Source organism: Delphinus delphis, chromosome 8, assembly GCF_949987515.2.
Source record: "Delphinus delphis chromosome 8, mDelDel1.2, whole genome shotgun sequence".
Taxonomy (NCBI): Eukaryota; Metazoa; Chordata; class Mammalia; order Artiodactyla; family Delphinidae; genus Delphinus; species Delphinus delphis.
The window spans coordinates 59,905,744-59,933,337 of NC_082690.1; the positions used below are offsets into that span (position 1 = coordinate 59,905,744).

Consider the following 27,594-nt stretch of genomic DNA (forward strand, 5'->3'; position numbering starts at 1 on the left):
TAGCAGCCGAAGGGCTTAAACCTCCAAACTTGGCCAGGATTAGGGTGGAGCAAGTGAGGCAAAATAAGTGAGTGCAAAATATGAGGGAGGGGGTGACCAAAAAGCTCAGTGATCAAGGTAAATAATAATTTTAGGAAATATTTAAAAAAAAATTTTTTTTTTTTTTGGCTGCGCTGGGTCTTCGTTGCTTCGCACAGGCTTTCTTTTAGTTGCAGCGAGCGGGGGCTGCTCTTCATTGCAGTGCGCGGGGTTCTCATTGCGGTGGCTTCTCTTGTTGCGGAGCACGGGCTCTAGGTGCGCAGGCTTCAGTAGCTGCGGCGTGTGAGCTCGGTAGTTGTGGCTCGTGGGCTCTAGAGCCCAGGCTCAGTAGTTGTGGCACAGAGGCTTAGTTGCTACGCGGCATGTGGGATCTTCCCAGACTGGGGCACGAACCCGTGTCCCCTGCATTGGCAGGCGGACTCTCAACCACTGCGCCACCAGGGAAGCCCCAAGCAATATTTTTTTAAAAATCAAAATTAATGAAAAAGATCCAAGATAAACAAAATATCAAAAATTTTAATAAAGAGATTCAGTATCACTCATTTCTTTTCTTTGCCTTAGGCTCTAGCATGGCTTAGCAGGGCACTGCTCCAAACTTTTTTTTTCAAGCAGCTGCCTCCTCCAGGAAGCCTTCCCTGACCCCCGCCTGGTGAGGGCCATGTGGGCTGTTTTCGCCGGCTGGGTAGTATCTGACACCCTCCAGCCTGAGATTCCTGGAGGGTGGGTACACGTCTGAGGTCTGGCTCATGCTTCTAATGCCTTGAATGAGGTTGTCCTAGAGGGGTGTCAGTGCGGAGTCCCAAGTCTGACCTTGGCCTGAAGCCTTTAGTGTAGGATTAGGAACTTGAGAGAGGCCCAAGAAGGGGCTGGGCCCTTCTCAGGGACAGAGGTGGTTTCTGTTTCCCAGTCCTCATCATTCCAGTAGCCTGGTTGGGCCATCATCCATCATTCCATGTTGAATCTTGAGAATACTGCCTGACCTGTAGCAGCTGCTCAGTTAGAGCTTGTCACTGTCGAGAGGCAGTGAGCAGACTGGTTAAGAGTCTGGAGCTGCACCGTCCAGTAGAAATGTAATGCGAGCCACAAGTGCAATTTGAAGTTCTCTAGTAGTCACATTAAAAAGAAACAGGTGAAATTAATTTTAATAGTATATTTTATCCAAATATCCAAAATGCTATAATTTTATTATGTAAGAAATAGAAAAAATTATTGAGATATTTTATATTCTTATTTCTTTGTACTAAGACTTAAGAATCCAGTGTGTATTGTATAGAGCATACTTCATTATGTGGCCACTTTTGGAGTTTCAGTAGCTATATGTGGCTACTACTAGTTACTGTATTGGACAAAGCAGGTATAGACTATATTCAAATTGCCCCTTCCCAGCTGTGTGACTTTGGGCAAGTTGCTTAACCTCTCTGTGCCTCAGTTTCTTCATCTTAAATTGTGAGGTATTACCCCATAGGGTTGCTATGAGACTTAAACAAGTTAATGGAAAGTGCTTTAGGTGCGTGGCATATAGTAAAGACTATTTACATTGTCTTATTAAATTCTTTTTAAAAATCGTCATTTGAGTAGCACTGCCATTTTTTGCCAACTCTTTATGAAGTACTAATTACTTAAGATTTATTTTTGAAATATGCACTTTTAAACCATACCTATTTTAGCCCCATCCTAAGAGATAACTGTGAAGTCTACTTAAGATAAATACCTAATTAGTTAATTTTACATGTTCACCCGTACCCCCTAAAGTCATCCTGCAGAGACCAGCAGTTTGTGGTTGACCCTGCCCTAGTGGCAGGAAATGTGGCTCTGCCCAAGACCTGGCCCTTCGACCCACCCTCCCGAACAGAGCCCGGCCGTCTGAGCTTGCTGGTGGCCTGCCCTCAAGGATGGCCGCTTCTTTCTCCTGCCTGGAAACACCTTCTTTTGGTTTCCATACACGTTTAGGAGCAGGACCCCTGGGGTCTCACGCCCTTGCCTCGCTCCTCCACCCCCCAACTCTCAGGCTTAGTGGAGAGGGCCCTGTCTTCCTGGGTCTCCCCAGGTTCCCTTTGATAGGCTCTGCATTGTGGGGGCCCTGCCTCAGTCATGCAGCTGCATCTACCCCCTCCCCATGTCTTCCCTGGGGGCAGTCCAGCCTCCTGGCCAGGCCCGACATCCCTGCTACAGCCACTGGTCCTGGGGGAGGGCCAGAGAACGGGGTGTCCTGACTCCCCTCTCCCGCTGGTGTGGCCTCCACCTCTGGGCAGGCCTGTCGTTGGTCTGCCTCCTCACGCTGTCCTCACCCCCGCTGGAAGGCTTCCTCCCTTTAATCATCGCCTGGTTTCCATTAGGCTCCCTGAACCCTTCCCTCTCTTCCTTCTCTTTCTCTACCCTCTTCCCCTTCGCTCGCTTTTTTACATCTCTTTCCTTTTCCCCATCCCTCGCCCCTCCCCCTTCCCCCTTCCTCTTCTTCCTCCTGGCATCCAGCTGCCCAAAGTGGCCTTGCCTCATAGGCTTTCTCATTTACCCCTGTCCTTGCAGCTTCCACCTCAGGCCAAGATAAGGGGCCGTTCAGAGTAGCTGCCGCCTCCGGGGGACCCTGGCATTCTGGGCAGCCCGGCTGGTGGTGAGTCAGGGAGGGATGGGGGTGCTGGGCTGAGTGTGGCAGGCTAAGTCCCGACACTGAGGTGGAGGAGGCTTCATGAAGGTGAGACCTAAGGTCCCGCTTTCCATTTTGAAAACTGAGATTGAGAGACAGAGAGAGGGTGAGGCCAGAGACCTTGCGAAGAGCCACCCGAGCGGGCTTGAAAGGGATGGGGCCACACAGGGAGGGACCAGTGGGTCGGGTGGGGTGTGTACCTGCTTACTTGATTTCCTTCCATGCCTGGTGAGTTATGGTCTCTTTCTTACTCCCAGATGATCGTGTTATCTTTTAAATTGTAATTTGTTGGAAAATGGTATAAAATTAAAAAGATACAGAGGATACAGTGAAAGGTAACCCTCCCTCTCTTGTCCTGCCAGCTGCGGGTCTCCTCCCCAAAGGCAGTTTCTTGTATACCCATCGGAGTATTCTGTGTATAATGTGTGCATATGTGTATATGTATTCTTTTTCTTTAACCCAGATTTTTACATAATAAAACAGTGTTCTGCACCTTGCTTTCCCACCCAACAATAAATCTCTAATATCATTGAATATGAACTTTAGAATCTGCCTTTGGGTAATTTTAGTTGGGATTGTGTTAGCTTTAGCTTAACCCTGGAAGAACTGATGTCATTATAATGTTGAGAGCCAACTTATTTAAGAACATCAAATGTATTTCTGTTCATTCGTGTCTTCCTTTGGGACCCTCAGGAGCCTTTTATTTTTTAAAAAAGTATCTATTTATTTGGCTGCTGCGGGTCTTAGTTGTGGCACACAGGCTCTTTGTTGCGTCGTGCAGGCTTCTCTCTAGTTTTACGTGTGGGCTCAGTAGTTGCAGCACGTGGGCTCTCTAGTTGTGGTGCGTGGGCTCTAGAGTTGCCCCATGGCATGTGGGATCTTAGTTCCCTGACCAGAGATCGAACCCACGTCCCCCGCATTGAAAGGCAGATTCTTAACCATTGTACCACCAGGGAAGTCCCTCAGGAGCCTTTTAGAAAAATTCACATAGTTCAATATTTGGATGATAGAAAAAAGATGTAGAGTGAAAAGTTTCCCTCCACATGGAGGTGGGTTTCCAGGGAAGCTGATGGGGCCCAGGGAGGGCCTGGGCAGTGTGTGCATGTGGTCATGTGTTCTTGTAAATTCTTACAAAAGTAAGATGTTCTTTTTTTTTTTTTTTTTTGGTGGTACGCGGGCCTCTCACTGCTGTGGCCTCTTCCGTTGCGGAGCACAGGCTCTGGACGTGCAGGCTCAGTGGCCATGGCTCATGGGCCCAGTCACTCCGCGGCATGTGGGATCTTCCCGGACTGGGGCACGAACCCGTGTCCCCTGCATCAGCAGGCGGACTCTCAACCACTGCGCCACCAGGGAAGCCCTCTTTCTTTTTTTTAATTAAAAAATTTTTTTGAATTGAGATGTAATTGACATATTATATTAGTTTCAGGTGTACAACATAAAGATTTGATATTTGTATATATTGGAAAATGATAAGATACTCTTGTATTCTTTTTCTGAAAGAGGGCATCCAAATTGGGTAAGCTTCAGGCCCTGTGAAGTCTGGCTCTGCCTCTGCTCCCTCCTGTCCTCCTCAACCCTCAGTTTTCCTCCTTAGAGGCAACCAGCGTCACCTGTCTCATATGTATCTTTTCAGAGATATCTTATGCATTTAGTGGTAGACACATACTGATCTATCCTTTCCCCCCACCCCCTTTTTTTTTCCCCATGTGAAAGGCAGAATGTTCTCTATACTGTTTTGAACCTTTCTTTGGTCACTTAATACATACTGGAGGTCATCCCTCATTAACATGTAGGGAGTTTCCTCCTTTTTTACAGAGTTTCCTCATGTTTCTTTAATCATTTAGCAACACATCTTGGAGGTCATCTCACACTAATATGTAAAACGTTTCCTCATTTTCTGTGGCTCAGTATTCTCCCGTATGACTACACTGTAATTTAGTTAACCATTCCCCGATTTTTGGGTATTTTGTTTACTTCCAACCTTTTGTTGTTATACACAATGCTGTAACCAATAACCTATGCACGTCATTTTGGACATGCATCAGGAAGACTGCAGGGTAAGTGCCCATGGGTGGCGGGGTCAAAGGGCACAGAAGCATCGGGGTTCCAGATCGATGGTGGCATTGCCCTTCCCAGAGGCACTGGCCCGGCCAGGGAGGGGAATGCCTCGCCCTGTCACCACTCAGTGTGGGGAGGTTAAGTTCCTTTTCCTGTGTTTAAGAACCATTTATACTTTTCTTTCTGTGAATTTCTCTGTTCATATTCTTTGCCTATTTTTCTGTTAGGTTACTGGTCTGTGTCTTATTTCTAGGTGCTTTTCACTTTTTAGGAAAATTAGTCTATGTTTGGGGTGTGAGTGACAGCCCCTGGTTTGTCATTTATATTTTGGCCTTGCTTATGGTGCCTTTTTATTTTTTTAATCATGCAGGAATGTTTGATTTGTATATAGTTGAGTATTTTACTCTTTTCTTTATCCTTCTGGATTTGTATCATTTCCAGAAGGCTTTTGCCTCTCTGAGACAAGGGTTTTTTAAGTCCTTTCATGGTTTTATTTATTATTTTGAAATCTTTGATTTGTCTGTAACTTATCCTGTTGTAAGGTGTAGAGGTCCAGCTTTGTAGCTTACTCCACAGTTGTCCCTACAATTTAATAATCCATCTCTTCCCCACTAGTTTGAGATGTTACTTTTGTTGTATACTAAATTCTTAGATTTATTTGGGTCTATTTTTGAACTTTCTGTTCTGTTTAATTGATCTGTCTGTTCAAGTGCTGGTAACCTGTACTGTTTTAATTGCCATGGTTTTATGTTTTAATATGTGGTGAGGCTGATTCTCACTCTTTACCCTTCCTTTGTCCCACTCCCTCACTTCCAGAATTTTCCTGGCTCTTCCTGCTTGTTTGTTTTTCCACATGAACTTTCAAATAAACTTGTCTAGCCACCGCCCGCCCCCCCGCCCCCCCAGTTCTGTGTGTGTGCTTAGCAGGATAGTGCATATTTATAAATTAACTGAGAATTAATATCTTTATGATATTCTCTATCCAGGAGAATATCATGTCTTTCTATCTGTCCAGCTCTCCTTTTTGCCTGTTAATAACACTGCACATTTTTCTCGCTATAAATCCTGCACATTTCTTTCTTTTTTTTTTTTTTTAAACTTTATTTATTTATTTATTTTTGGCTGCATTGGGTCTTTGTTGCTGCACACGGGCTTTCTCTAGTTGCTGTGAGCAGGGACTTCTCTTTGTTGTGGTGCACAGGCTTCTCGTCATGGAGCTTCTCTTGCTTCTCTTGTGGAGCACAGGCTCTAGGCGCACGGGCTTCAGTAGTTGTGGCGCGTGGGCCCAGCAGTTGTGGCTCGTGGGCTCTAGAGCGCAGGCTCAGTAGTTGTGGCGCATGGGCTTAGTTGCTCCGCGGCATGTGGGATCTTCCTGGACCAGGGCTCGAACCCACGTCCCCTGCATTGGCAGGTGGATTCTTAACCACTGCACCGCCAGGGAAGCCCGATCGTGCACATTTCTTACTAAGTTTATTCTTGGTGGTTTTTATTTTGTGATGCTATTATAAATGAGGTCTGTCATCCTGGTTTCTACCTGGTCATTGCTTATAAATATCAATTCTGTTATATTAATTTTGAACCCAGCTATCTTACTAAATTCTTTTATTGTTTGTAATAGTTTCTCAGCTGAGCTTCTCGGGTTTTCCAACTCCAAACTCGTATTATTGTTAAGTAATAGATTAACTCTTCTTTCCCAGTTTTTATACCAATGATATATTTTTGTTGTCTAGAATTTTTATGATGATGGAAGTTTTTCTACTGTTTTTCCATCAAGCAAAGTGCTGGTTTTTATTTTAAGGAAGTGTTGATCCATTTCTATTTTACCGATACTGCAATTTTTGTTTAAGTATGCTGGATATTGAGTTTTATCATATGCCTCTTTAGTGTCTGTGGAGATGAACAGATAACTTTTTTCTTTTGATCTGTTAATCACTGCTTTGCATCATCTGTTCCTTGACTCTTGCCAGTTCAGGAGTTCTTGAGTATTGGTAGGGGACCTTAGTCCCCATTGCCTAGCGCAAGGCTATCAAATGAATGAATGGCCTTTCCTATACATTTCCCCCTGTCCCTCCTTGGGGGGGAGGGTGGTTGCTCACTCACAGGACCAGGACCCCAGAGGCTGTGTGATGCTGGGTTGCCTCATCTCCTGGAGTATTCTGCTTCCTCCAGGGGCATGGAGGTGGGGGTAAGGCTCCACCCACAGACTGGGCCTGCAGGGGAACCAGCAGTGGTATCCCTCAATCCCACCTGTACTTGCTAACCCCTGGGCCTGGCCCTCAGCTGGAAACTGGCACCTCAGAAGGAACTGGGTCCTTGCCTGGGTCTTGCAGCGGGCGGGAGGGAATGTGTGTGCAGACGTAGCCACAGCAGTGGCCAAGGCTGTGGATGGGGGTTCGGGTAGTACCAACTCTGAAGGCCCTGGAGGGCTTCCTAGAGGAGCTGGATGCTAGGAGGCCACAGGGGTGGGGTGTCAGGTTTCAGGCAGTGGGAGAAGCCTGCGTGTTCAGGGACCAGGCAGTACCTGGCCTTGCCTGGCACATGGGACACAGGGGAGAGGGCTTAAATACAGAGCTTACCCATGGCGTGGGAAAGCCACAGAGACTTGTTGACTGGGGACGTATACCTGGGCAACCATGCCTCTGACCTGTGCCCATGTATCTCTTCCAGGTCTGGACAGAGTCCTGCTGGCTGGCTTCTGCTGACAGGAACAATGGCAGAGGCCGGGGATGGGGCCCTATCGGTGGCCGAGTGGCTGCGGGCACTGCACCTGGAGCAGTACACGAGGCTCTTTGAGCAGCACGGACTGGTGTGGGCCACAGAGTGCCAAGGCCTCAGTGATGCCCGCCTGGTGGACATGGGCATGCTGCTCCCCGGCCACCGCCGCCGCATCCTGGCTGGCCTGCTCCGTGCCCACACGCCCCCAGCCCCTGCACCCCGCCTCACCCCACGGCCCGTGCCCATGAAGCGTCATGTCTTCCGCTCACCACCTGTGCCCACCACTCCACCGGAGCCACTGCCCATGGCTGGAGAGGATGAGGGGCTACCCACTGCCCCACCCATCCCGCCCCGGAGGAACTGCCTTCCACCCACCTGCTTCTCCCCCCCATCCACGTCTGCCCCAGACCCTGTGCTGCCCCCGCTGCCTGCCAAGCGGCATTTGACAGAGCTCAGCGTTCCGCCTGTGCCCCCTCGCACTGGGCCCCCCCGCCTGCTGGTGAGGTGAGTGGATGCTGTCCAGAATGGAGGAACATGGGCAGAGGATCTAGAGGGTTGTGGGGGAGTCTGTGGCCTTTGCCACTAGGGTAAGAAAGGCACCTTGGTGGAGGGAATAGCATGTGCAAAGCTCAGAGGTGGGAAGCACCGTCCACGGGTGCTCTGAGCAGACAGTGTGGCTGAGCTGTTGTGTGAGCGAGGGTAGGTTCGTGGATGGCGCTGGTGGGACATGCTGTGAAGGCCAGGCAGGGAGCCCAGAGAGGTTTTAAGCGGAGCGATCAGATGAAAGCTGAGTACGGAAAGGATGACCCCGGCTGCTGCTAAGGTTGATGGGGGAGGAGGCTGGGAGACCAATGAGAGGGCGCAAGGCCAGGTGGGAGGCCCCCGCTCAGGCTGTGCTAGTGAGACTGGAGAGAAGTAGGCATATTGGAGAGGTCGGCCCTAGCGTGGACAGGACTTGGGGACGGCCTGGGCATGAGCAGAGAGGGAGAGAGGAGGCTCATGGCGTCCAGGTTCCCATCTTGGGTAGATGGTGGTGCAGTTCCTGATCTGGGACCTGGCCACAGGAGGGAGCTTGGGAGGAAGTCTGGAGTTCAGTTTGGGGCCTGGTGAGTGTGGGATACTGGGAGACCAGAGTGCATTTCTCAAGTCAGGAGGTAGTATGTGGAGGAAATGGGAAGTCTAGAATGAAGAACTCGTCCTGGGGGACGCAGCAACTGCCCTGGGCCTGGCGCGGGTGCTCCCGTCTTCCCCTTTCACACTGCTCCTGCCACATGTCACCCGATCCTGGAGACACTTCTCAGGCCACATCCTACTCACCCTCCCTCCTCCCCAGAACTGTTTTCTCCCCTCCTAGCTCCTGGTACTCCTTGTTTTCTTGAGTTTCCTCCTAATTCTGTGGACACGCCATTTAACCTCCTTTACATATGCCCTCCCTTCCTGCCATTTGCTGGGGTGCCCAGCTTGGAGGAGCATCCCCAAGTATGGCTGGATATGTGGGGTGTAATGGAGCTTTATTGCAGCACTTGGCCAAGTCATCCTAATCTGGGAAGGCTTCTTGGAGGAGGAAGAGATATGCAGAGAGAGGTCTCCTGGTCCGTGTTACTGTTGGGCACTGTGCTGGGTGCTTTGCTCACATGCTCTCGTTTGATCCCTGCTCAAGTGCTCTGGGGCATTTGTGTCCTGTTTTCAAGCAGAGAAACTAAGGCTCAGAGAAGGGAGGGCGCCACTGGCTGGATCCATGCCAAGTATATGCTAGGGGAGCCCCCGTGGGGAGGGTCTGGGAGGTTTTCCTCACCCAGAGAGGGGCATAAAGTAAAGGGGCCTTCAAAGCCAAGCCAGGGCTGTGGTGTTTTGAGATTTGACGGGTGAAAGCACAAAAAGTTTATTGTGCCTTTCCCGGGTTCACACAACTGGGAGCACCACTGGGGTCCCCCGGGAGCCTGGCTTATAGACCGAACTGGAGTTTCCTGGTGCCACTGCACCCTCTAGTGGCCACTTTCTTGCATGTAGGAGTAATTTCTCTTTTCTTTAACTCCATCGTTAGGATGGAGTGTGTGTCTGTCTGTCTGTTTGCTTGTCTCTGGGGGTTGGGAGTGGGTGAACAAGGGCAGGAGGCAGGGCCCTGTCCATAGGAAGTTCACGAAGGCTGAGGAGGCAAAAACCCCAGTCGAGGAGTGGAGGCCTGGGTTCCTGCCTAGAAGGCAGGATACCTGAGCAGGTCCAGCTGGCTCCATGACTCTGATTAGGAGCTGCCCCTCTGGGCCTGTTTCCCTATCAGGTGTCCTCCTTGGCCCTCCATGGCCCTCCTAGTACTGACATCTGAATTCAGAAGACTTTCTGGGTAGAGCAAGGGTCCTACCTTCACCCCAGGGTACCAGGCCCCACTCTCAGATCCTCAGGCTGAACTTAGCCAACGTCTGGGAGAGGCCAGACTCCCGTGGTCAGGAGTCCGGCCCCTTGTAGCTAGAGGACCCAAAATTCATTCCGTGCTCACAGAACTTGTAGGCAATTATTCCTTGCAATTTGGGGCTGCTCCTTAGGGCAGAGTGGCAGGTGAGCTGCCAAGCCTGGCTTCCTGTGTCCTGGGGTCTTTGACACTTGGAATTGTGGGCATCTGCAGTCCTAGCATCCTGGGCTCGCAAGGTGTACAAAGTCTTTAAAGCCCAGAGGGAGAAAAACTAAGGGCGGACAGAGCCTCACATATGTGTAACAGGTGAAGGCTGGGCAGGTTTGGGGCGAGGATTCAGCCTGACTGGCTACCCTGTCCCCTCATAGCCCCTTTCTATGACTCCAGGCTCCGTGGTGCACAGTGCAAGACTGCTCAGCCTGGCCTGCTCCTGCCCCCCTTGCAGGAGTCCCCGCTTCCTGATGTGGCCTTCCTGTCCTTGCCTGCACCCTCTAGTGATGAGGGTCTCACCCTCTCAATCATAGGGCCTCTTACACCAGATCAGGTGGTGACTGAGGGAGCATTTTTGCCTGGTTCCGGTCCATCACTGGGCTCCCCAGCAGAATCTGGGATCTAGTGACTCCACATGAGGGCATGCCTGGTCAGTTTGTGTGTGTGCACCCCTAGGCGTGTGTCTGTCAGGATAGTAGTGTGTCTGTATTTTTGCATCCGCACATGTCCTAAGGGAGGCGATGTATGATCCTAACATATGCACACAGGTGGGGATTTGAAACTGTATTATGCACCATACAGTTTCAGTGGTGACTTGCTGTAGTGTGTGCAAATTTATCAAGGCCTGTGTGCACGCCTACACGTGCCCATGCGTACTGGTATTGTGGGGACTCCAACAGCGTGAGTGTATTGGTGAGTGCGTGTGATGTGGGTGGTGAATTGGCATGTGTGTTATTTGTGTACTGTCAGGTGTGAGCCAGTGTGTGCTCGTGCTGTGTTTGCACGTGCTGCCAAGAGGCTGAGCCCCCTAGAATGTCAGTTCCATTCGTGCTCAGATGCTCGTCAGTTTCATCTACGACTGAATCCCCAACATCTGAAACAGTGCCAGGTGCCTAGCAGGCACTCAGCAAGTGTTTGCTGTGTTAGTAAATAGATGAGGCCTGCATGAGCTTCTGTACTGCCAGGCGCTGAGCACATGTGCTGCCCGCGCAGACTCACCCCTAGTGGACCCTGGACAGTAGGGTTACAGGACACCCCAAATCCCTTCCCCCTACCCAATCTCTGTCACCCCAGGCCTCTTAGAAAGGGAGAGACTTCAAGGGAGGCAGGCAGAAAAGGAGCAGGGATGGGGTCCTCTCCCCTCTGCACCAACTGGGTCAGGACTCTCAGAACCAGGTTCATTATTCTTCCTGGCCTGGGAGGACCCCATTGCACCCTCAAAGGGTTTGCACACCCACCATCACTTAAGCCTGTCATAGGGAACTAGCTAAGTCCAGAGATGCTGAGAAACTTGTTCAAAGTCACACAGCCCAGCTCAGGGGAAGCTGATGTTCAAACCCTGCCTCCTGGCCTGGGACTGTCTACTCAGCTTTAAGTCTCATAGATGTGAACGCTCTGAGCCTGCTTCCCTGAGCGTGGCAGAGAGGTCATTCCTGATCCAGGGTTCCAGGGTCACCCTGCAGAGCCCCTCCTAGGCTGCTCTGGGCCTCTGTTTCCTCCTCTGACACCTGGATGTCTGGAGATACCTTGGGAAGAGGGAGTATTTGTCCAGACGGGACAGCTACCAGCTAGAGTCACACTGCAAGGCCTCCCACCTGTGCCCTCGACCACCCTGCAGCCCAGCCAATCCCTGGTCTTCCTGAAGGCTGATCACTTGTTGCCAGGGCAGAACTTGCTCCCTTCGGAGAGCCTCTTTCCCAGCTTCTCTGGGCCTCCTTGTGGGCGTGGGGAGGGGCCAGCCAGGACCAGGGCCTTCTGGGTGTTCACTCTGTAAGGTCCTGCTAGATGGCACTGGGGTGGCTTGTCCACTCACTCCAGCTGGGTGGGGGGGCAGCCTGGGGGCGGACAGGAAGTGTCTGTCCCGGGGGATTCTGGGTGACTTTTCTCTCTGTCTCAGTCCGTGTTTTCAGGAAGTGTGTGTGTTGGCCAGGGCTGCAGGGGGGTGGGGTGAGGCGGAGAGCAGGAAGCTAGAGGAGACCAGAGCTGGATTCAGACACAGACACACACGTACACGTACACACACTCACTCTCCCAGACAGACCCACAGTTACACACAGGAACACACACTCAGACAAGTGATCACAGACACTCAAGACGCAAATCACGGGTGCACAGAGCCATGCCTGGACCCAGACGCGGCCTCAGACATACGCAGGGAGTGGGGCCGGCCTGTCTGTGAGACCAGCCCAGGTCGGACACAGGCTGCACACGCTGGGCCCGGCTGACCAGAGCCACAGGAGTCCTCGGGCCCCGGACCCAGAGGGCGTCAGAGGGTGAGCGAGGGGCCGCTGTGGGCTGGGCTGTCGGCCAAGGGAAGGTGGGGAGGCTCCTCTGGCGGGCCTGGGAGGGCAGGAATCCCTGTCTGTCTGTCTGCCACCTCTCCGCCTGCTGGGTTTTCTGTGCTGGTCTCCTCCCCCTCCCTTTTTTACTCTCAGAATTTTCTGTCTTCTTTCACTTTGTCTACATTTTCTGTTTTTCTCCTGCCCTTTCCTTTTCTCCCCTCTCTCTTCGCCCTCTCTGCCCTGGGCTTTCCAGGTCTCCATCTCCCCATAAACCTCTCTCCCGGGTCCACTCGGAGCCCCCCGGGGCCTGTTTCCTGGGCTTCACAGACTGCTCCTCTGTGGGGTCTCTGCCCCTCAGGGATCTGGTGCTGATCTCGGTTCTGGCTCCCTGCACCCCACTGAGGATTGCCTCCAGAGGCTTAGGTGACTTCTCTCAGGGTCAAATTCAAGGGTGCTGTGGCTCTGGGCAGCTCCTACCAGAGCCCCCTTGCCCTCCCCGCAGTCCAGGTGATAGGAAGGCCTGTCAAGGGCTGGCACTTAGCTGGCGACTTCCTATCCCTCCTTCCAGGGCTGGTGGTGTGGTGGGGGTGCCTGTGTCATTGGGGGGCTCCCCCCAATTGCTGTGGTCCCTAATGAGCTCAATAACCCTGTGCTTGGGCCACTAGGGACATAGAGATTCCTCTAACCAGGTCCTGTCTGTGTACCTGGCTCTGCCCTGCGCCCTTGGCTCATCTTTCCATAGGGCCCAGCAGACACCTGCACCTTCTCCTCCAGCCAGGCCAGCCCTGGGATGGGGGAGAGGGGCTAGTACAGTTGTGAGCCACCTGAAGGGTGAACTTCCTCCCCCCACTGCCTTCACAAGCCAGCACAGGGTCAGGCCTGGGAAGCAGGAAGAGCTGCCATGGGAGACCTGGGCCTCAGCCCTTTCCTGCCCATGACAGCAAGACTCCCAACTGTGTGAGCTTAGAGGAGGGAGCAGTTTGGGTAGACTTCCTGGTGAAGGAGGTGTGTCCTGAGCACAGGGGAGTCGAGGAATCAACAAAAAAAGACTCCCAGCAGGATGTCTGGCACATAGGGGGTACTTAGCAAATGATAGCTGCTATATTGTTCCAGGGTGAAGTACAAAGAGCTGGGTGAAACCTTGGTTTTGAGGGTGGATGCCAGGTCCGTGGGGCACTGCTGTATGGAGGGATGGAGAGCTGCTGACCTCCAGTAATCAGTATGTGAGTGGGGCGATGGTCATTCATTCATTCAGAACACAGTCCAGGAAGCCCCCTCTGTGTTGGGTGACGCTGTGGCATGGAGAGGGATTGGCCTGAGGGGACTCACAGCATATGCAAAAGCTGAGAGGCATACCGCAGACATCACGTCTAAGCAAGTGAGACCCCAAGAAGGGCTTCTCTGCTGTGGCTTGGGCAGAAGTAAGTAGGACAGAGCCCGGAAAGCGCTAGAGGGGCTGACCCTTGGGCCTCATGATGGAGAAGGAAGGACGAGGGCAGCCACGGAGGAAGAAAGAAACCTAGGGCTGACTGAGGCCTGGGCCCCAAGTAGGATGAGGAAGTGGGCAGTTGGGAAAGATTGCCCCTGTGGGACAAGGAGGTCAGAAGAGGAGGCAGATGTGTCCAAATCAGAGTCTGATCCCACCTCTTCGCCCTGCTGGTGAAAATCCAGGAGCTGGGTTTGGGCTGGGTCCCTCCAAGGCCTGTGTGACCCTGTAGGGGGAAAGTCCTGATTCCAGGACAGGGTATAGGCCTGAGTCCTTGGTCCTCTGAGGTCAGTTCAGTGAAGGAAACATTGACAGATACAACTATACTGAGTGCTCAGAAGTGTGGGGACTGGAGACGCCTCAGAAGGCCCCTGGGGCATGAAGGGAGGCGCAAAGTGGAGGGGGAAGATGTATGATTTGCACCTTTGGAAGGAGAAGTAGCAGACGGCCAGATGGAGTTGCGTTCCAGGTGGAAGGAACAACATATGCAAAAGCCTGGAAGTATGCATTTATGGAACGCAGCTCAGTCAAGGATGGCTGGAATGTAAGAGTGGATCAGTTCAAGGCCAGCCTGAGACATTCAGGCTGCCCCACTCTGCAGCCCTGCCCATCTACCCTTATGGTGTTTGACATAAATAGAAAGGAGTGAAGGGAGAACCAGGGGCCACCCTGGAGGAGAGGGCTGTGGGACAGGTTCCTGGCCCATCCTGTGGGGCCTGAGCCTCCTTCAGCCACAGGCAGGGTGAGAAAGTTGTGCTGGTGACATGTGGCAGTTGGCTCTCCTTACTGAATTATCAGTGAGCCTGGAAGCAGACCAGAGAGGAACCTGAGGCTCAGAGGTAAAGTGACCTGCTTTGTAAGGACACAACCTGATGTGAGGTCTAGCTGGGATGCAAGCCCAGACCCACCTGGCTGCAAAGCTCTGTCTCTTACCTACAGTGACCACAAATCTCATTTCATCCAGGACAGGCCTGCTTACATCTGTTGCCCTGACATAGTTATTAATAGGGCCTCTTTTAACTGTCAGAAATGTTCTGGTTTATATGATTAATTATATGGTCACTCTGCTCTTACCCGTTCTGGCTCGGGACCCTCATATATCCCTCAACCCACAGATACAAGGTTGGCTGTGTGTATTTGCCCTAAACCAATAAAACAAACCTTCTTAGGCTGAGGGCCCAGGCTGGAGTGGGCCTGCCCAGGAGTGCCCAGATCCATATGTCACTTGGATAGAGGAGAAAGGGCCTTAAGGAGCAGAGGAGCCAGGAATGAGGGGCAGGGGGTGAGCAGCTCTGTGTGGGCATCTTGGAGGCTACCTAGAAGAGGCCCAATGAGCCGTATTTTGAGGTACAGATAGGCTTTCCATGGACTGAGATGTAAGGAGAGGGCAGGGAGATGCAGGCAGGAGGAAGTGGTGTGAGCGAAGGCTCATAGGAGGGACCACTGAGCCCCTGCTCAGGTTTGGGACTGATCTACTGGTCTTGTGGGGTCAGAGATCAGTGGGGAACATCCCAGCTGGACCTTAGCCGCAGACTGGAGCTGGGCCTGCTCTAAGGGGTGCAGGCACTGAGTGGCCAGGACTCTGGCTGGGTTAGGATCATTCTGTGGGCACTGCCCCTTCCCCTGGGATTTTCCCACATCCGTGCCTTCCTGATACCACTTCTCCTTTCCTGGGCCTGGCTCTGACTCAGCATGACCCTGGTCCCCTATGGTAGGCAGGCGGGGGGTCAGCTTGGAGGCTTCCTGGAGGAGGTGTCTATTATGAGGTCGGGAGGCCCATGGGGCCTCTTTCTCCCACCTTCTTGGCACATAGCCCTCTTCCTGCAAAGGCTTTGCTGGGAGAGGAGCCCTTAGTGTCTGTTCCCCTCTCCTTTCTTACCGTGGTAACACAGCCATCAGAGCTGTGATCACGTTTCCTTTTGGATGGAACATCAACCCTAGAGCTTCCTGGATCCTGAGTTGGGTGCCAGTGTGAGGAGACGGGCCTCAGAGAAGCCCTCAGATCCTGGCTGTGGCCTCCTCATTTGCCACTGGTGGTTGAGCTTTCAGCTGTGGTGCTGGATTTCCTGGGTGCAAATCCCAGCTGTGGGACCAAGGACAAATTAACTTCGTCTCTCTGTGCCTCCGTTTCCTCATCTGTAAAGTGGGAATAGCAATAGCCATACGTTACTGAATGAATGAATCACCTAAAGCACCTAGAAGACAGCTGGGAAAACACACACACACACATAATTAATAAGAATTAATTAATCCAGGTCTTCATTTATTTATTCATCCCTGCTGAGTGCTGGGCATACAGTAGTGAAGAAGATGGGTGTGGCACTTGTCTTAGGGAGCCCACATGCTGGGGAGCCAGGCCTCAGGAAGGGCAGGACCCTCTCATAAGATCAGGCAGTGATGGGGGAGGACTGGGGGCCAGAGATGGGAGGACTGATGCCGCTTGGGCTCCGAGGATACTCTGTTGCCATCACCTTTGCCTCAGCACTGGCCCTCAGTCCTGGGGGAGGTGGGGAGGCAGGCCCACTCAGGCTGCTTGGTATTGGAAGGGCAGAGCCTGTCTGTCCCCCCTGCTCTGAGCCAGTCTGACTGGTCCTGGTCCAACAGCTTAGAGCTCTGTTGTCAGCTGATCACAGACTGGGCCCCCAAGGGCCCCTTCCTCTTGGAGTCTGGGAGACTGTGTGGTCTCCAAGGACATTGTACTTGACTAGCTGGGGGGCCGACACCGCAGGTCATGCCCTTGGGCCCGTGTGTACTCACTCAGCCTTTCATTTGCTTCTCTCCCCACCCTGTCCGCCAGCCTATCCACCTACCCATCCACCCCCCACCCACCCATCCAACATGCTCTTGTTGCTCACTCAGCCAGGCCCTATGGGTGGACTATGGGGATAAAGAGTCAAGTCCAAGGCTGCCCCTGCCCTAAAGAGACTCAGGGTCAAGTCGAGGAGACAGCCTAGTACAGTGTCCATCAGCGGGTCTTCATAGGTCCAGCTAAACCCCTACCCTAGGCCCACTTGGCATCAGATTCCCTGAAAAGCATGTAGAGAGGGAATAACTGGCCACCAGGACAGCAGCAGGTCTTCCTCTGCTGCGGGGTCCTTGTGGCAGTCAGTGCCACTGTCCACACATCTGTCCAGGAGCTGTTCTCTGTGGTCCTCCAGGGGGCAGCTCAGGGATGAGGGATGAGACTCACAGCCAACAGGTGTGGGCGCCACCCTGGCTTAGAGAACTCTTGCCCCAAGGGGCCAATATGTCTTGTAACAACCGCACAAGTGTGGTTTCAGGTCCCTGCACAGGCTGTGCCCGGTTATGAGCCATCACACTCTGGGAAGTCCAAAGCTCCGACTTCTCCCCCAGGTCAAGAGACCACTTACAGTTTCTCCTTAGTCTAGGTGCAGTTCCACACTCAGGCCACTTTTGCCAAAGGCACTGTTGCCTCAGAGCATGGCTGACATACCCCTTTTAGCAGGTTTCTAGGGGGAAAGAGTTTTTTTGTTCGTTCTTTACCCTTGGAGAGGAAGGAGATAGGGAGCAGGGTGATGTGGAAGCAGCCAGGTGTCCTAAGAAGCACCCAGACTGTGGACTCGGGGTTCAGGTCCTGGCTTAGACGCTAGCACAGTACCTGGCACAAAGGGGGGAGGTAGTAAAAAGCAAAAGTTACTTGGAATAATTCATCTAAAGCTCATATCAGAGGGGAACATGGGCAGGGCCTGGAGGAGCAGGAAGGAGGGGTCAGGAAAAACTTTCAGAGAAGGGGCACTTGAGAAAGAAGTTAAAGAATGAGTAGATGTTCTCTGATCAGAGACCAGGGAGCAAGGTATTCCTGCAGGAGGCAGCAGCAGGAGCAAAGGCCCGGCATCATGGTCATGCCCCAGCCCTTCCTTGCCTTCTCGGCGGTCACACACTGTCAGCCACTGCCAGGAACACTGGGGCAGTGGACCAGGCTGAGATCACCAGGGAAGAAAGTTGCCCGCCCGCTCCGATGCTCTTCCTCAGCCCCTGCTGCATGCTGGCAGAGACAGCAGTTGGGGCCAGGCTTCTAGAGCTCAGGCACCTGTTCCGGCTGGTGGTCTCTGTGCATCCTGTGTGCTGATGCACGACACGCCTTGTCATGGTTAATCCTCCAGCCACCCTGCCACAACAGTTTTGTAGTCCTTATTTTACAGATGAGGAAACCGAGGCTCAGAAAGGCTAGGTGCTTGCCCCAGGACAGACAGGAACTGAGACTGAGGCGAGGTTGAAACCCACGTCTCTGATGTCCTTTGGAGACACTCAGCCTGCAGGAAGCAGTGCGATCTGTGCTGAGACAGACAGACAGGAGCACTGTGGCTGTGGGAGTTCAGGCACCTTGAACCCGGCCTTGGAGTCAGAGAAGGCTTCTGGGGGGAGTGATAGCAGAGATGAGAAGTGTGGTGGGTTCAGGTGAGTTTGAGGGGTCCTGGGGGATGGTGAATATTCAAGACGAGAGAAGATGGTCTTGATCCAGAGACCCACGGCTTATGGCCTCAGGACTTGGTTTCTAAGGCTCTGGTCTGTGCCCTTGGCCTTGATGCCCATTTCAGTCCTGCGCCATCCATTCTCCAGCAGACACCTTCTTATCCTTAAAATCTCAGGTCCAGGGACTTCCCTGGTGGCACAGTGGTTAAGAATCCGCCTGCCAATGCAGGGGACACGGGTTCGGTCGCTGGTCCGGGAACATCCCACATGCCGTGGAGCAACTAAGCCTGTGTGCCACAACTACTGAGCCTGTGCTCTAGAGGCCGCGAGCCACAGCTACTGAGCCTGCGTGCCACAACTACTGAAGCCTGTGCGCCTAGAGCCCGTGCTCCGCAACAATCAGCCACTGCAACGAGAAGCCCGCGCACTGCAACTAAGGGTAGCCCCCGCTCGCCACAACTAGAGAAAGCCCATGCGCAGCAACAAAGACCTAATGCAGCCAAAAATAAAAATAAATAAATAAATAAAATATAAATAAATAAAAGCTCAGGTCCAGCCTTCCCTGACTCCCAGGCTAGGATGCACACCACCCCCCACCCCTTTCTGGTCTTCATCTCTCTTTTAGAGTGGAGATCCAGTGGGTACATGTGGCTAAAACTTAGCACTTTGGGGACAGGTGACCCTGTCCCAGCAAGGCAGGGCCAGCTCATGAAGCCAAAGAAGGTGCCTGCTCTGGAGAGCTTGGAGGGTTTGGGGCAGGGGAGGGAGGCAAGGAGGGCTCTGTCTGAGTGTGTGGAATGAATGAGTTGCGCAGCTGCTCATGTGAGCTGGGGGGCGCAGTGGGTTTGAGTCCTGGTTCTGTCGCAGTGTCGCTGGCGCAGTGACTCAGCCGCACTGAACTTGATGCCCAACTTTTGGTCTGTTCCCAGCCTTCCTGCCAAGGAAGAAGAGTTACTGTCACCGCCACCATCATTCCCTCCCCAGCCAGAGCCTGAGGAGCCCCCGGCCATCTTCCCCCGGGGGCCTCCCCAGCCCCCATCTCCACCTCCCAGCCCCCCAGAGATTCCCCCGAAGCCTCTCTGCGTGCTCCCAGAGTTTGGTGAGTGCCGTAGCGAAGCATGGGGCTCTGGGTGGGTGGCCTGGGATCAGGGCTGGAGAGTCTGCAAGGGCGTAAGGATCGTGCTCCCCCGTTCTGTTGGGCCCTGCCACCGACCCACTCTGTGGCCCTGGACAGGTGAGCATCTTCCCTTCATCCTTAGAATGGAGACAGCACCCAGCTCTCTGACCTACTGACTGTTAGGTGTGGGCAGATGGCAGACTTCTTGGTTTGCCCGTGGTTTAAAGTCTGGGACTGTTTTCCATGGTCATGGGCAGTTTGCTTTTCCTTGGATTGTCCACTTTTTCTTGTCTCGATTCGTGTTGCTTTTTTTTAGCCTTTTTAAGACAGTCCCTACCCTGACCCCCAAGCTTGCTGCCCAGTCAGACCTCCCTGTGGTGGCCCGGCCTCTCCTTTGGCCGCCCCCTAGTGCTGTCCTGTGAAGCCCCGAGAATATAAATAGCACTTCCTGTCCTTTGTGCCTTTTTTTGCAAGCCAAGCCAGGGTGGGGCAGGGTCTTTCTTAGGCTGGGGGAGGCCAGGCTTCTTTGCCTTTGAGTCTCCCCCTCCCCTCTATCTCCCCAGATGACCCTGACTACGATGAGCTCCCAGAGGAGGGGCCGAGGGCCCCAGCTGCCGTGATGACCAAGAAGGTGGGTCAGGCAGTGGTTAGGGTTTGGGCTGTCTGCCTGTCAGTGTGGAGGGCAGGCTACCCAGGTGCCTTTCAGACCCTGGGGACCACCAGATAGAGAGTAGGTAGCCGGCTCCCTGGAGAGTTCCCTTCCCCTTCACTGTCTTGCTCTGTGGGGGTCTGGGGGCTCTGGTTTGTGGATCCAGTCTTCAGCTGCATCTGGATGGCTGTGTGGCCCCTTCTCTCTCTTGGTGTTTGGAGCACATCTGTCTTGGGGTGTCCCTCTGTCTCTGTTTCACTTTGTGTCCCCGTGTCACCCTCTCTCTGAGTGCCTTAACGTTCCATCCATGTGTCTTTTTCTCTATCCCTTTATCTTTCTGTCTTTGTCTCTCACCTGGGCCCGTGCCTGCACTGGTTTTCTCTGTACCTGTGACCCCGTCTCCCTGGGTCCCTGTGCAGACTGCTGGGGGCTGGGGAGGAGAGGAGTGTGAGGAAAGAGAAGTAAATGTGCAGTTGTGTGGGTCCAGGATGGAGTGGACAGAGGGGGATGTGGCAGCCCCTAGTTGGGTGTGATCTGGGGCTTGGAGGGGAGCATGACACTGAGCGGGTCTGGGGAACAGGAGGACCCCCCAGTGAGCCAAGTCCCGCGGGCCGTGCGTGTGGCCAGTCTGCTGAGCGAGGGGGAGGAGCTGTCCGGGGACGACCAAGGGGATGAAGCTGAGGATGGCCACGCCTACGAGGACATCCCCAAGTAAGTGTCCTCTTCTCTCGGGTGGTTCTCCCACCCAGCTATCCTCCTTCCCCAAGCCCGGCCCAGCCTCTCCGTGTCCTCCGCCCCCACCCCATGGGAGCCCCCACTCTGGCCTCCTCACTCCCTCTCTTCTCCCCCCAGTGGTGGATGGCACACTAGCAGCCTGAGCTCATCCTTGCCCAGCAGCCTCCTGATTCCTGATCCCCGACCGCACCCCATGGACGGGCTGCCTGTGGGCCCCACTCCCAGCCCACCTGTCATCAAGGCTGGCTGGCTGGACAAGAACCCACCGCAAGGGTGAGTGAAGCCTGGTGGGTCCTACTGGTGCTCTGCATGGTGTGGGCTCTAGTATACTGGTATCGCGGATCAGAAAACCAGAGGGGACAGGGTTATTGGAGCAGGTCTCCCTCCAGGCAGACTGTAACTGCCGATCATCCCCACCAGACCTATGCTTTATTACCCTTAACACTGAGAAGTCCTTTCTCTGGCGGTCCAGTGGTTAAGACTGCGCTCCCAATGCAGGGGGCACGGGTTTGATCCCTAGTTGGGGAACTAAGATCCCTCATGCTGCACAGAGCAGCCAAAAAAAAAAAAAAAAAAAATCCCGAAACTGGGAAGTCCTACTTGGAGTCTGACATCAATCACTCTTGCTGTAGGTAAAAGTTCATCTTCTCAGTGACCACTTGGGATCCTTCCTCCCTTGGACCTGGCTGTTCCTAACTTTGTATGTGGCTTCCAGAGGGGGCTAGGGTGATCCCGGAGCCTCTCCCTAATTCCCAGTCCTTTGCTCTGTTGTCCCTCTGCCTCTGCCTCTCCAGATCTTATATCTATCAGAAGCGATGGGTGAGACTGGATACCGATCACCTACGATACTTTGATAGTAACAAGGTGAGGCCCATGTTAGTCCGTGATATGACCCTGCTTCAGCCTGGTCTTGGGTTGAACCCCAACACTGGACCCAGGTGGAGTCCGTCCCTAGATGAGTCCTCACCAGAGCTGTAGTGTGACTCCTTGAACTGTGTCCTCCTGGCCCATTGGCCAGCCTTGGCCTTGGCCAGGGTTGGTGTAGGGGCTGTCACCACCTGTGGGAGGTGGGGCTGCAACCTTCATTTCAACAGAGGTTGAGGGAGTCAAGGAGGGGCTGGGCCTCTGTGGGCCTCACCCCACAGTCGGCTCCTCTCTCTCCCCCAGGATGCCTACTCAAAGCGCTTTGTCCCTGTGTCCTGCATCTCCCGAGTGGCTGCTATTGGGGACCAAAAGTTTGAAGTGATCACGAACAACCGGACCTTTGCCTTCCGGGCGGAGAGTGATGGTAGGGAGGGGGGCAGGAGGAAGACTGGCAGTTTGGCTTGAGAAGTGAGGGAGGAGAACCAGGGCACATCTGCTCCCCCCACATCAAACCGAGAGAGGAGTCAACCCTCTGTGAGGTGGGGGAGGGGAGGGCCCCCTCTGTCCAGCTTTGTGCTGAGTCCTCAGAACCACACATCCCCATTTACAGGGTAGAAGCAGGCTCAGAGAGGCCAAGCGCCTTGCCCACCCTAAGTGGCACAGCTGGGATTGGAGCCTGAGCTTGTCCAAGTCAGAGAACTTAGAGATAGGTGGGCCAGGCTGGGTGGGCTTTCTGGCAGAGGTGTTGCCTGAGGGGCCTGGAATGGGGAACCCTTAGGGGGATCCCCACCGGGCTGAGCTGGGGCTTGCCCCTTCCCCTGTGCCTGCAGCGGAGCGGAAGGAGTGGATGCAGGCCCTGCAGCAGGCGGTGGCTGAGCAGCGTGCTCGGGCCCGACTGTCTAGTGCTCATCCGTTGGGAGTTCAAGGCTCAGAGCCCCCTGACCGCGCCGGCAGCCTGGAGCTACGTGGCTTCAAGAATAAACTCTATGTGGCCGTGGTTGGGGACAAAGTGCAGCTTTACAAGAATCTGGAGGTGCGACTGGTCAGCCAGGCTGCCGAACCTCTCCCGTTTCCCCTGCCCACCTAGTCCCTTAGCCCTGCCCCCCACCCACCTGGTCCTTCAGCCCCAACCCCTGCCCACCTGTTCCCTCAACCCCGCCCACCTGGTTCCTCAGCCCCTCAGCCCCGCCCACCTGGTCCCTCAAGCCCCCACCTCACCTAACCTGGTCCCTCAGCCCTGCCCACCTGGTCACTCAGCCCCGCCCTTTCCCTTTCCCCCTTCCCCTGACCCAGCTCTTTGCCTGCCCTGCTTCCTGCCCCTAGTTCTGACCCCTCTCCTGCCTGGTCCCTGAGCATTACCCTCCCATCACCGCCCTGGCTCTTGCACCTCTTACTTACTGCTGCATGGCCTCTGATCAAGGTCCATTTACCCATGCCCAGATTCCTGAGCCCTCCCTTATCTCCTTCCTGGGCACTTTCTAGTCCCTAAAGTACCACCTCCCCCTCCTCTCTGCCCCTTCCCTGGGCCTTGAGCCCCACCCCTCAGGCTTGCCCTCACCCCTTCCCACCTACTGCCAGGAGTACCACCTGGGCATCGGCATCACCTTCATCGACATGAGCGTGGGCAACGTGAAGGAAGCAGCAGACCGACGCGGCTTCGACCTCACCACCCCCTACCGCATCTTCAGGTGAGCCTCCCTCATTGTTCACCTGCATCCTCACTCCCTCCCAGTATTTTCTTCTTGCATATGTAGGAAGCTGCCCCTTCTTCTAGGATGGATTTCTCCCCTCTCTTCCCAGCCCTACCCACCCTGCTGGGCCTTTACCTTCACTTGCTAACCTGCTCTGATCTCTTCCTTCTAAGAAATCTCACTTATACCCCCCTCCCTCTGTCCATCACTGTCCCCCCTTCCCTGCCACAGTGCTTCCATATGGGCTTTCTGCACCGCCCACTCACCCTGCTATCCCCTCCAGCCTGCCCTGCTCCCTCAAAAGTGCTTGTCTGTCAATAATAGTTGCTTGCGATCAGAGGCTGCTCTTCACTCCCTATCTCGTGCCCATCCTGGGTGCTTTTCCCTGAGCCTCCAAGACTCTACCATCTTGGTTTCCTCTGACCTCAGCTGTCCCTCAGTGGTCTGTCTCTGTCCTCTGTCTTCTACCTGGACGGACTCGCCCACTCCCAGGCCTTCAGCCACTGCCTCTGAGGCACTGTGCCATGCCTGGGTTTAAATCCTGTGTATCAGCTCAGCTGCCGTGACGGGATACCACAGACCCAGGGTCTTAAACAACAGAAGTTTATTTTCTCACAGTTCTGGAGGCTGGAAGTCCAAGGTCAAGATTTTGTCAGGGTTAGTTTCTGGCAAGGTCTCTCTTCCTGGCTTGTAAGTGGCCGCCGCTTCACTGTGTCCTCACACGGCCTTTCCTCTGTGCACATGGAGAGAGAGAGAGATGTCTGGTGTCCCTTCCTCTCTTTATAAAAAAAACCTGCTCTTAGGACATTATTTAACCTTAGTTACCTCCCTAATGGCCGTATTTCCAGATACAGTCACACAGGGGTTTGAGGCTTCAACCTGTGAATTTCCGGGGGACGCGCTTCAGTCTGTAACATCTGGGGTCCATCCTTGGGTCACTTCATGACCTGGGCAAATCACTTGGCCTCTCTGTGCCTCAGTTTCCTCGTCTGTGAGGCAGTCTCTGTAAAGCTGTATCTGATACAGCGTGCGGCGACTGCTCAGTCTAAACGATGTCACCCCTCCTCCAGCATCATCTCCTTCGCCCTTAGCTCAGATCTCTGCCTTCAGGGTCTTTCTCCTGAGCTCTAGAGCTGCACGTCTAATGGTTCTGTGGACGTTTTCCCCCGTATATTCCTCCCCAGCTCACTGCTCCTCCTTGGGCCCCATCTCCACCCACGGGGACCCCACCTCTCCTACTCATCCCTGTGCAAACCCATCATCACTGCCCCCGTCTTGCCTCCATCACTCCCTCACCTCCGTCTGGCCCCTTTCCTGCAGGCCCTAGGCCTGTGGGCCCTCTGGCCTGGCGCCTGCCTCTTCACCCTTGGGCTGCCTATCTGTGACCGTCAGAGGATCCTTTTTCTTCCTTTTTGTTGAACGCCAAGTTTGTATTTGTTCATTTCTTAGATTCGTAGTGATCTTTGATTGACGTCTACGGCCTGAGATTCTTTGCCATCCTCCTTAGCTACCACACAACTGTAACCAGCCACTTTCTCTGGAGTTTTCCTTCTCTGTCAGCTCTCCAGAGCCCTGCGCATTCCCCTAGATCCTTACTGTCATGGACCTTAATCAGGTTGATTTGGTGTTCGGCTCCAAGGGCCTCCACCAGCCTGGCGTGCGTGGGCTCCCCAGTTGGACGCAAGCACGCAGAGACGGGCTTAGCGCCTGGCTGAGGCCTTGGCAGCTCGGAAGATTCAGGCTTTGTGGGCGAGGGTGGTCTCGGCACCTCTCGTAGAGCAGCGCTGGCGTCCATTCCATCGCCAGCAGCAGCGCCCTCCTTGGCCATGGCAGTGCTGGAGCCGAATCTTGAATGCACGCATGCGACTTGGTGGCAGCAGGAAAAGAAAGAGCGAGAGGGAAAACATCTCTGTGTCCCTCACCCCCCTGAAACCCTCGACGGCTTCACTGCTGTCCTCTGAGTACACTCTGACCTCCTCTGCATGGCACAGGCTTGCCTTCTCTGTCTCCCAGCTTCTTTTCTGCCAGTACCCCCATCCTGCCCGCAGGCCCTGGAATGCCCTGTGTGCCCTCCTGTCACTTCACACGTGCTGTTCCCTCTGTCTAGGACACCCTTCTACCTCTTCACCTGGGTAAGCCCTCCTCATCTGTCAAGGCTTAGCTCGGGCACCATTTCTTCCCAGCAGCATTTTCTACTCCCTGGGCAGGGCAGAGCCTCCTCTGGCCCCTCCGCCCCCAGCCCTCATTCACACGTCTCTCGGGTTTGGGGTGTCCTTGCCTTGGTCCACGCCCACCCTCCCCACAGACCCTGGGCGCCTCCCTCTTCCGACAGTCAGCTCTCAAAGCATTATTCACCCCCCTTCGTGCTGTGCCACCTCATGCTGCCCCCAAATCCCTCTGAGTCCTTTCCCACCAGTCCCCTACCCCACTCCTGTGTCCCCAGCTTCTTGGCCGAATCGGAGCTGGAGAAGGAGCAGTGGCTGGAGGCCATGCAGAGAGCCATTGCCGAGGCCCTGTCTACCTGGGAGGTGGCTGAGCGCATCTGGGCCATGGCCCCCAACAGATTCTGTGCTGACTGTGGAGCTGCCCAGCCTGACTGGGCCTCCATCAACCTCTGCGTTGTCATCTGCAAGCGCTGTGCAGGTGTGTGGGGGGGTTGGGGTGCCAGACCAGGGCAGGACAGGGCTGAGGTGCTGAGAAGGCAGGTGGTCTGTCTGGCTGGTGGGGCTGGAGCGAAGGCAGTATCAGAGAGCATCGTTTATGAAGTTGCACCTCTGTGTCAAGCCTTTCGCACCGTGATTAACCTGCATGGCAGGGATTCAGCTTCTCACGTCATGAGTGGGGACACCGAGGCACAGAGAGGGGAAATGGCTCCTTCACGGTCACCTGGCAAGGAAGTGAGTCTGGATTTGAGCCCAGGCCTGTTGGAGTCTAGTCACATCAGAAGAGCGGAAGTAGGCCAGGTCTGGCAGGGCTTTGCACGCAGAGGGAGGAGCTGGTGTTTTATCCAGAGGGGGTTGGGAGGCAGGGGCGGGAGGGACGTGGTCAGATTTGTGCATCCGACTCTGGCTGACGGGTGGACGCTGCATCAGAGCTGGTGAGACTGGAGACGAGCAAGGAGACTGCTGCCAGATCCACGAGAGAGAGGAGGTGGAGCCTGGTCCCAGAAAGTGAGCGTTTGAGAGGCGTTTAGATCTATGGAGGAAGAGTCCCAGATCACACGCGGAGGATGAGAGAGAAAGAGGGTGGAGCCTCAGATACACTCATCTATTCAACCAGCGTTTATTGAGGGTCTGTGCTGGGCACTGTGCCGAGTGCTGGGAATTCGGCCCCACTGGGAACAGTCTTGGGTGGCTGGAGGTGGGGACCCAGGGGTGCAACAGTTCTGGGAAGTTGCTGTGGGACATCTAGGTCAAATGTCTAGGAGGCCTTGGGCTATGAGGGATGGGTGTGGAAAGCAATGACTCCATTGGAGACCAGATTAGGGAGGCATCGGCTCATGGAAGGAGTGAGGGTGTCCAGAGTGGATGAGATGCTCTGTAGGAGGTTGCAGAGCGAGGTGAGGCCTAAGCCAGAGCCAGGCAGTGCCAGGCACTCACGGTGCCCCCAGCCCAATCCCTGCTCCCAGGGGTCCCTTGTGGGATCTGTAGCTGAGCAAGGTTGCGTCCTTCCAAGCCCAACTCCCCCCTCCCCTTTCATTTCACAGAGATTTATTAAGCGCTCACTGTGTGCCAGACTTTGTTCCAGGCACTGAGGCTAGACCCTAAAGCAGGCAGTCAACATTCCTTCTCTCAGGCAGCTTACATTCTGATGGGGAGAGGCAGAAAATACATACACAAACCAGTAGAAGTATCAGGCAGTAACAAGTGCTAGGTAGAGAACATGTTTGCCGAGAAGCCCTCTCCGAGGAGGTGACAGGTCAGCTGAGATCTGAATGTCAGGAGGGAGCTAACCTTGGGGAAATGGGGGAAGAGAATCCAGGCAGAAAGAACAGTGAGTGCAAAGGCCCTGAGGTAGGAATGAGCATGGATGATTAGAAGAGGGAGGAGAATTTGAGTGTTGCGGGGGGAAGGGGAGGCGGAGAGGCATGAGATGAGAAGAAGCAGGTGAGGAATTTTGATCTAATTCTGGGGAGAATTAAGAGAGTGTCTAAAGCAGGGGTTTGAAGTAAGAGGTTTGCATTTTAAAGAGATCACTCTGGCTGGGTTGTGTGGAGAGTGGCCTGCAGGGGGCCAAGCATGGCTGTAGGGAACCAGCTGGGGG

General features: G+C 54.1%; 1 protein-coding gene across 4 annotated transcripts in view; it reads left to right on the forward strand.

Moving 5' to 3' along the window:
* Positions 1-27,594, forward strand: part of ARAP1 (ArfGAP with RhoGAP domain, ankyrin repeat and PH domain 1) — a 63,416-nt gene that overhangs the window by 15,341 nt on the left and 20,481 nt on the right. Inside the window, exons 2-11 of one of the 4 annotated variants that reach the window (XM_060018321.1) lie at positions 7,409-7,960; positions 19,205-19,374; positions 19,956-20,023; positions 20,622-20,752; positions 20,894-21,049; positions 21,571-21,640; positions 21,944-22,064; positions 22,471-22,673; positions 23,219-23,328; positions 25,775-25,974. In XM_060018321.1, coding sequence (XP_059874304.1) covers positions 7,452-7,960; positions 19,205-19,374; positions 19,956-20,023; positions 20,622-20,752; positions 20,894-21,049; positions 21,571-21,640; positions 21,944-22,064; positions 22,471-22,673; positions 23,219-23,328; positions 25,775-25,974 — 1,738 coding nt within the window. In that variant the 5' untranslated portion in view covers positions 7,409-7,451. Of the gene's footprint in view, positions 1-7,408; positions 7,961-12,024; positions 12,347-19,204; positions 19,375-19,402; positions 19,510-19,955; positions 20,024-20,621; positions 20,753-20,893; positions 21,050-21,570; positions 21,641-21,943; positions 22,065-22,470; positions 22,674-23,218; positions 23,329-25,774; positions 25,975-27,594 lie in introns of those variants that run through there. The other 3 variants (XM_060018322.1, XM_060018323.1, XM_060018324.1) reach the window with 3 other exon arrangements.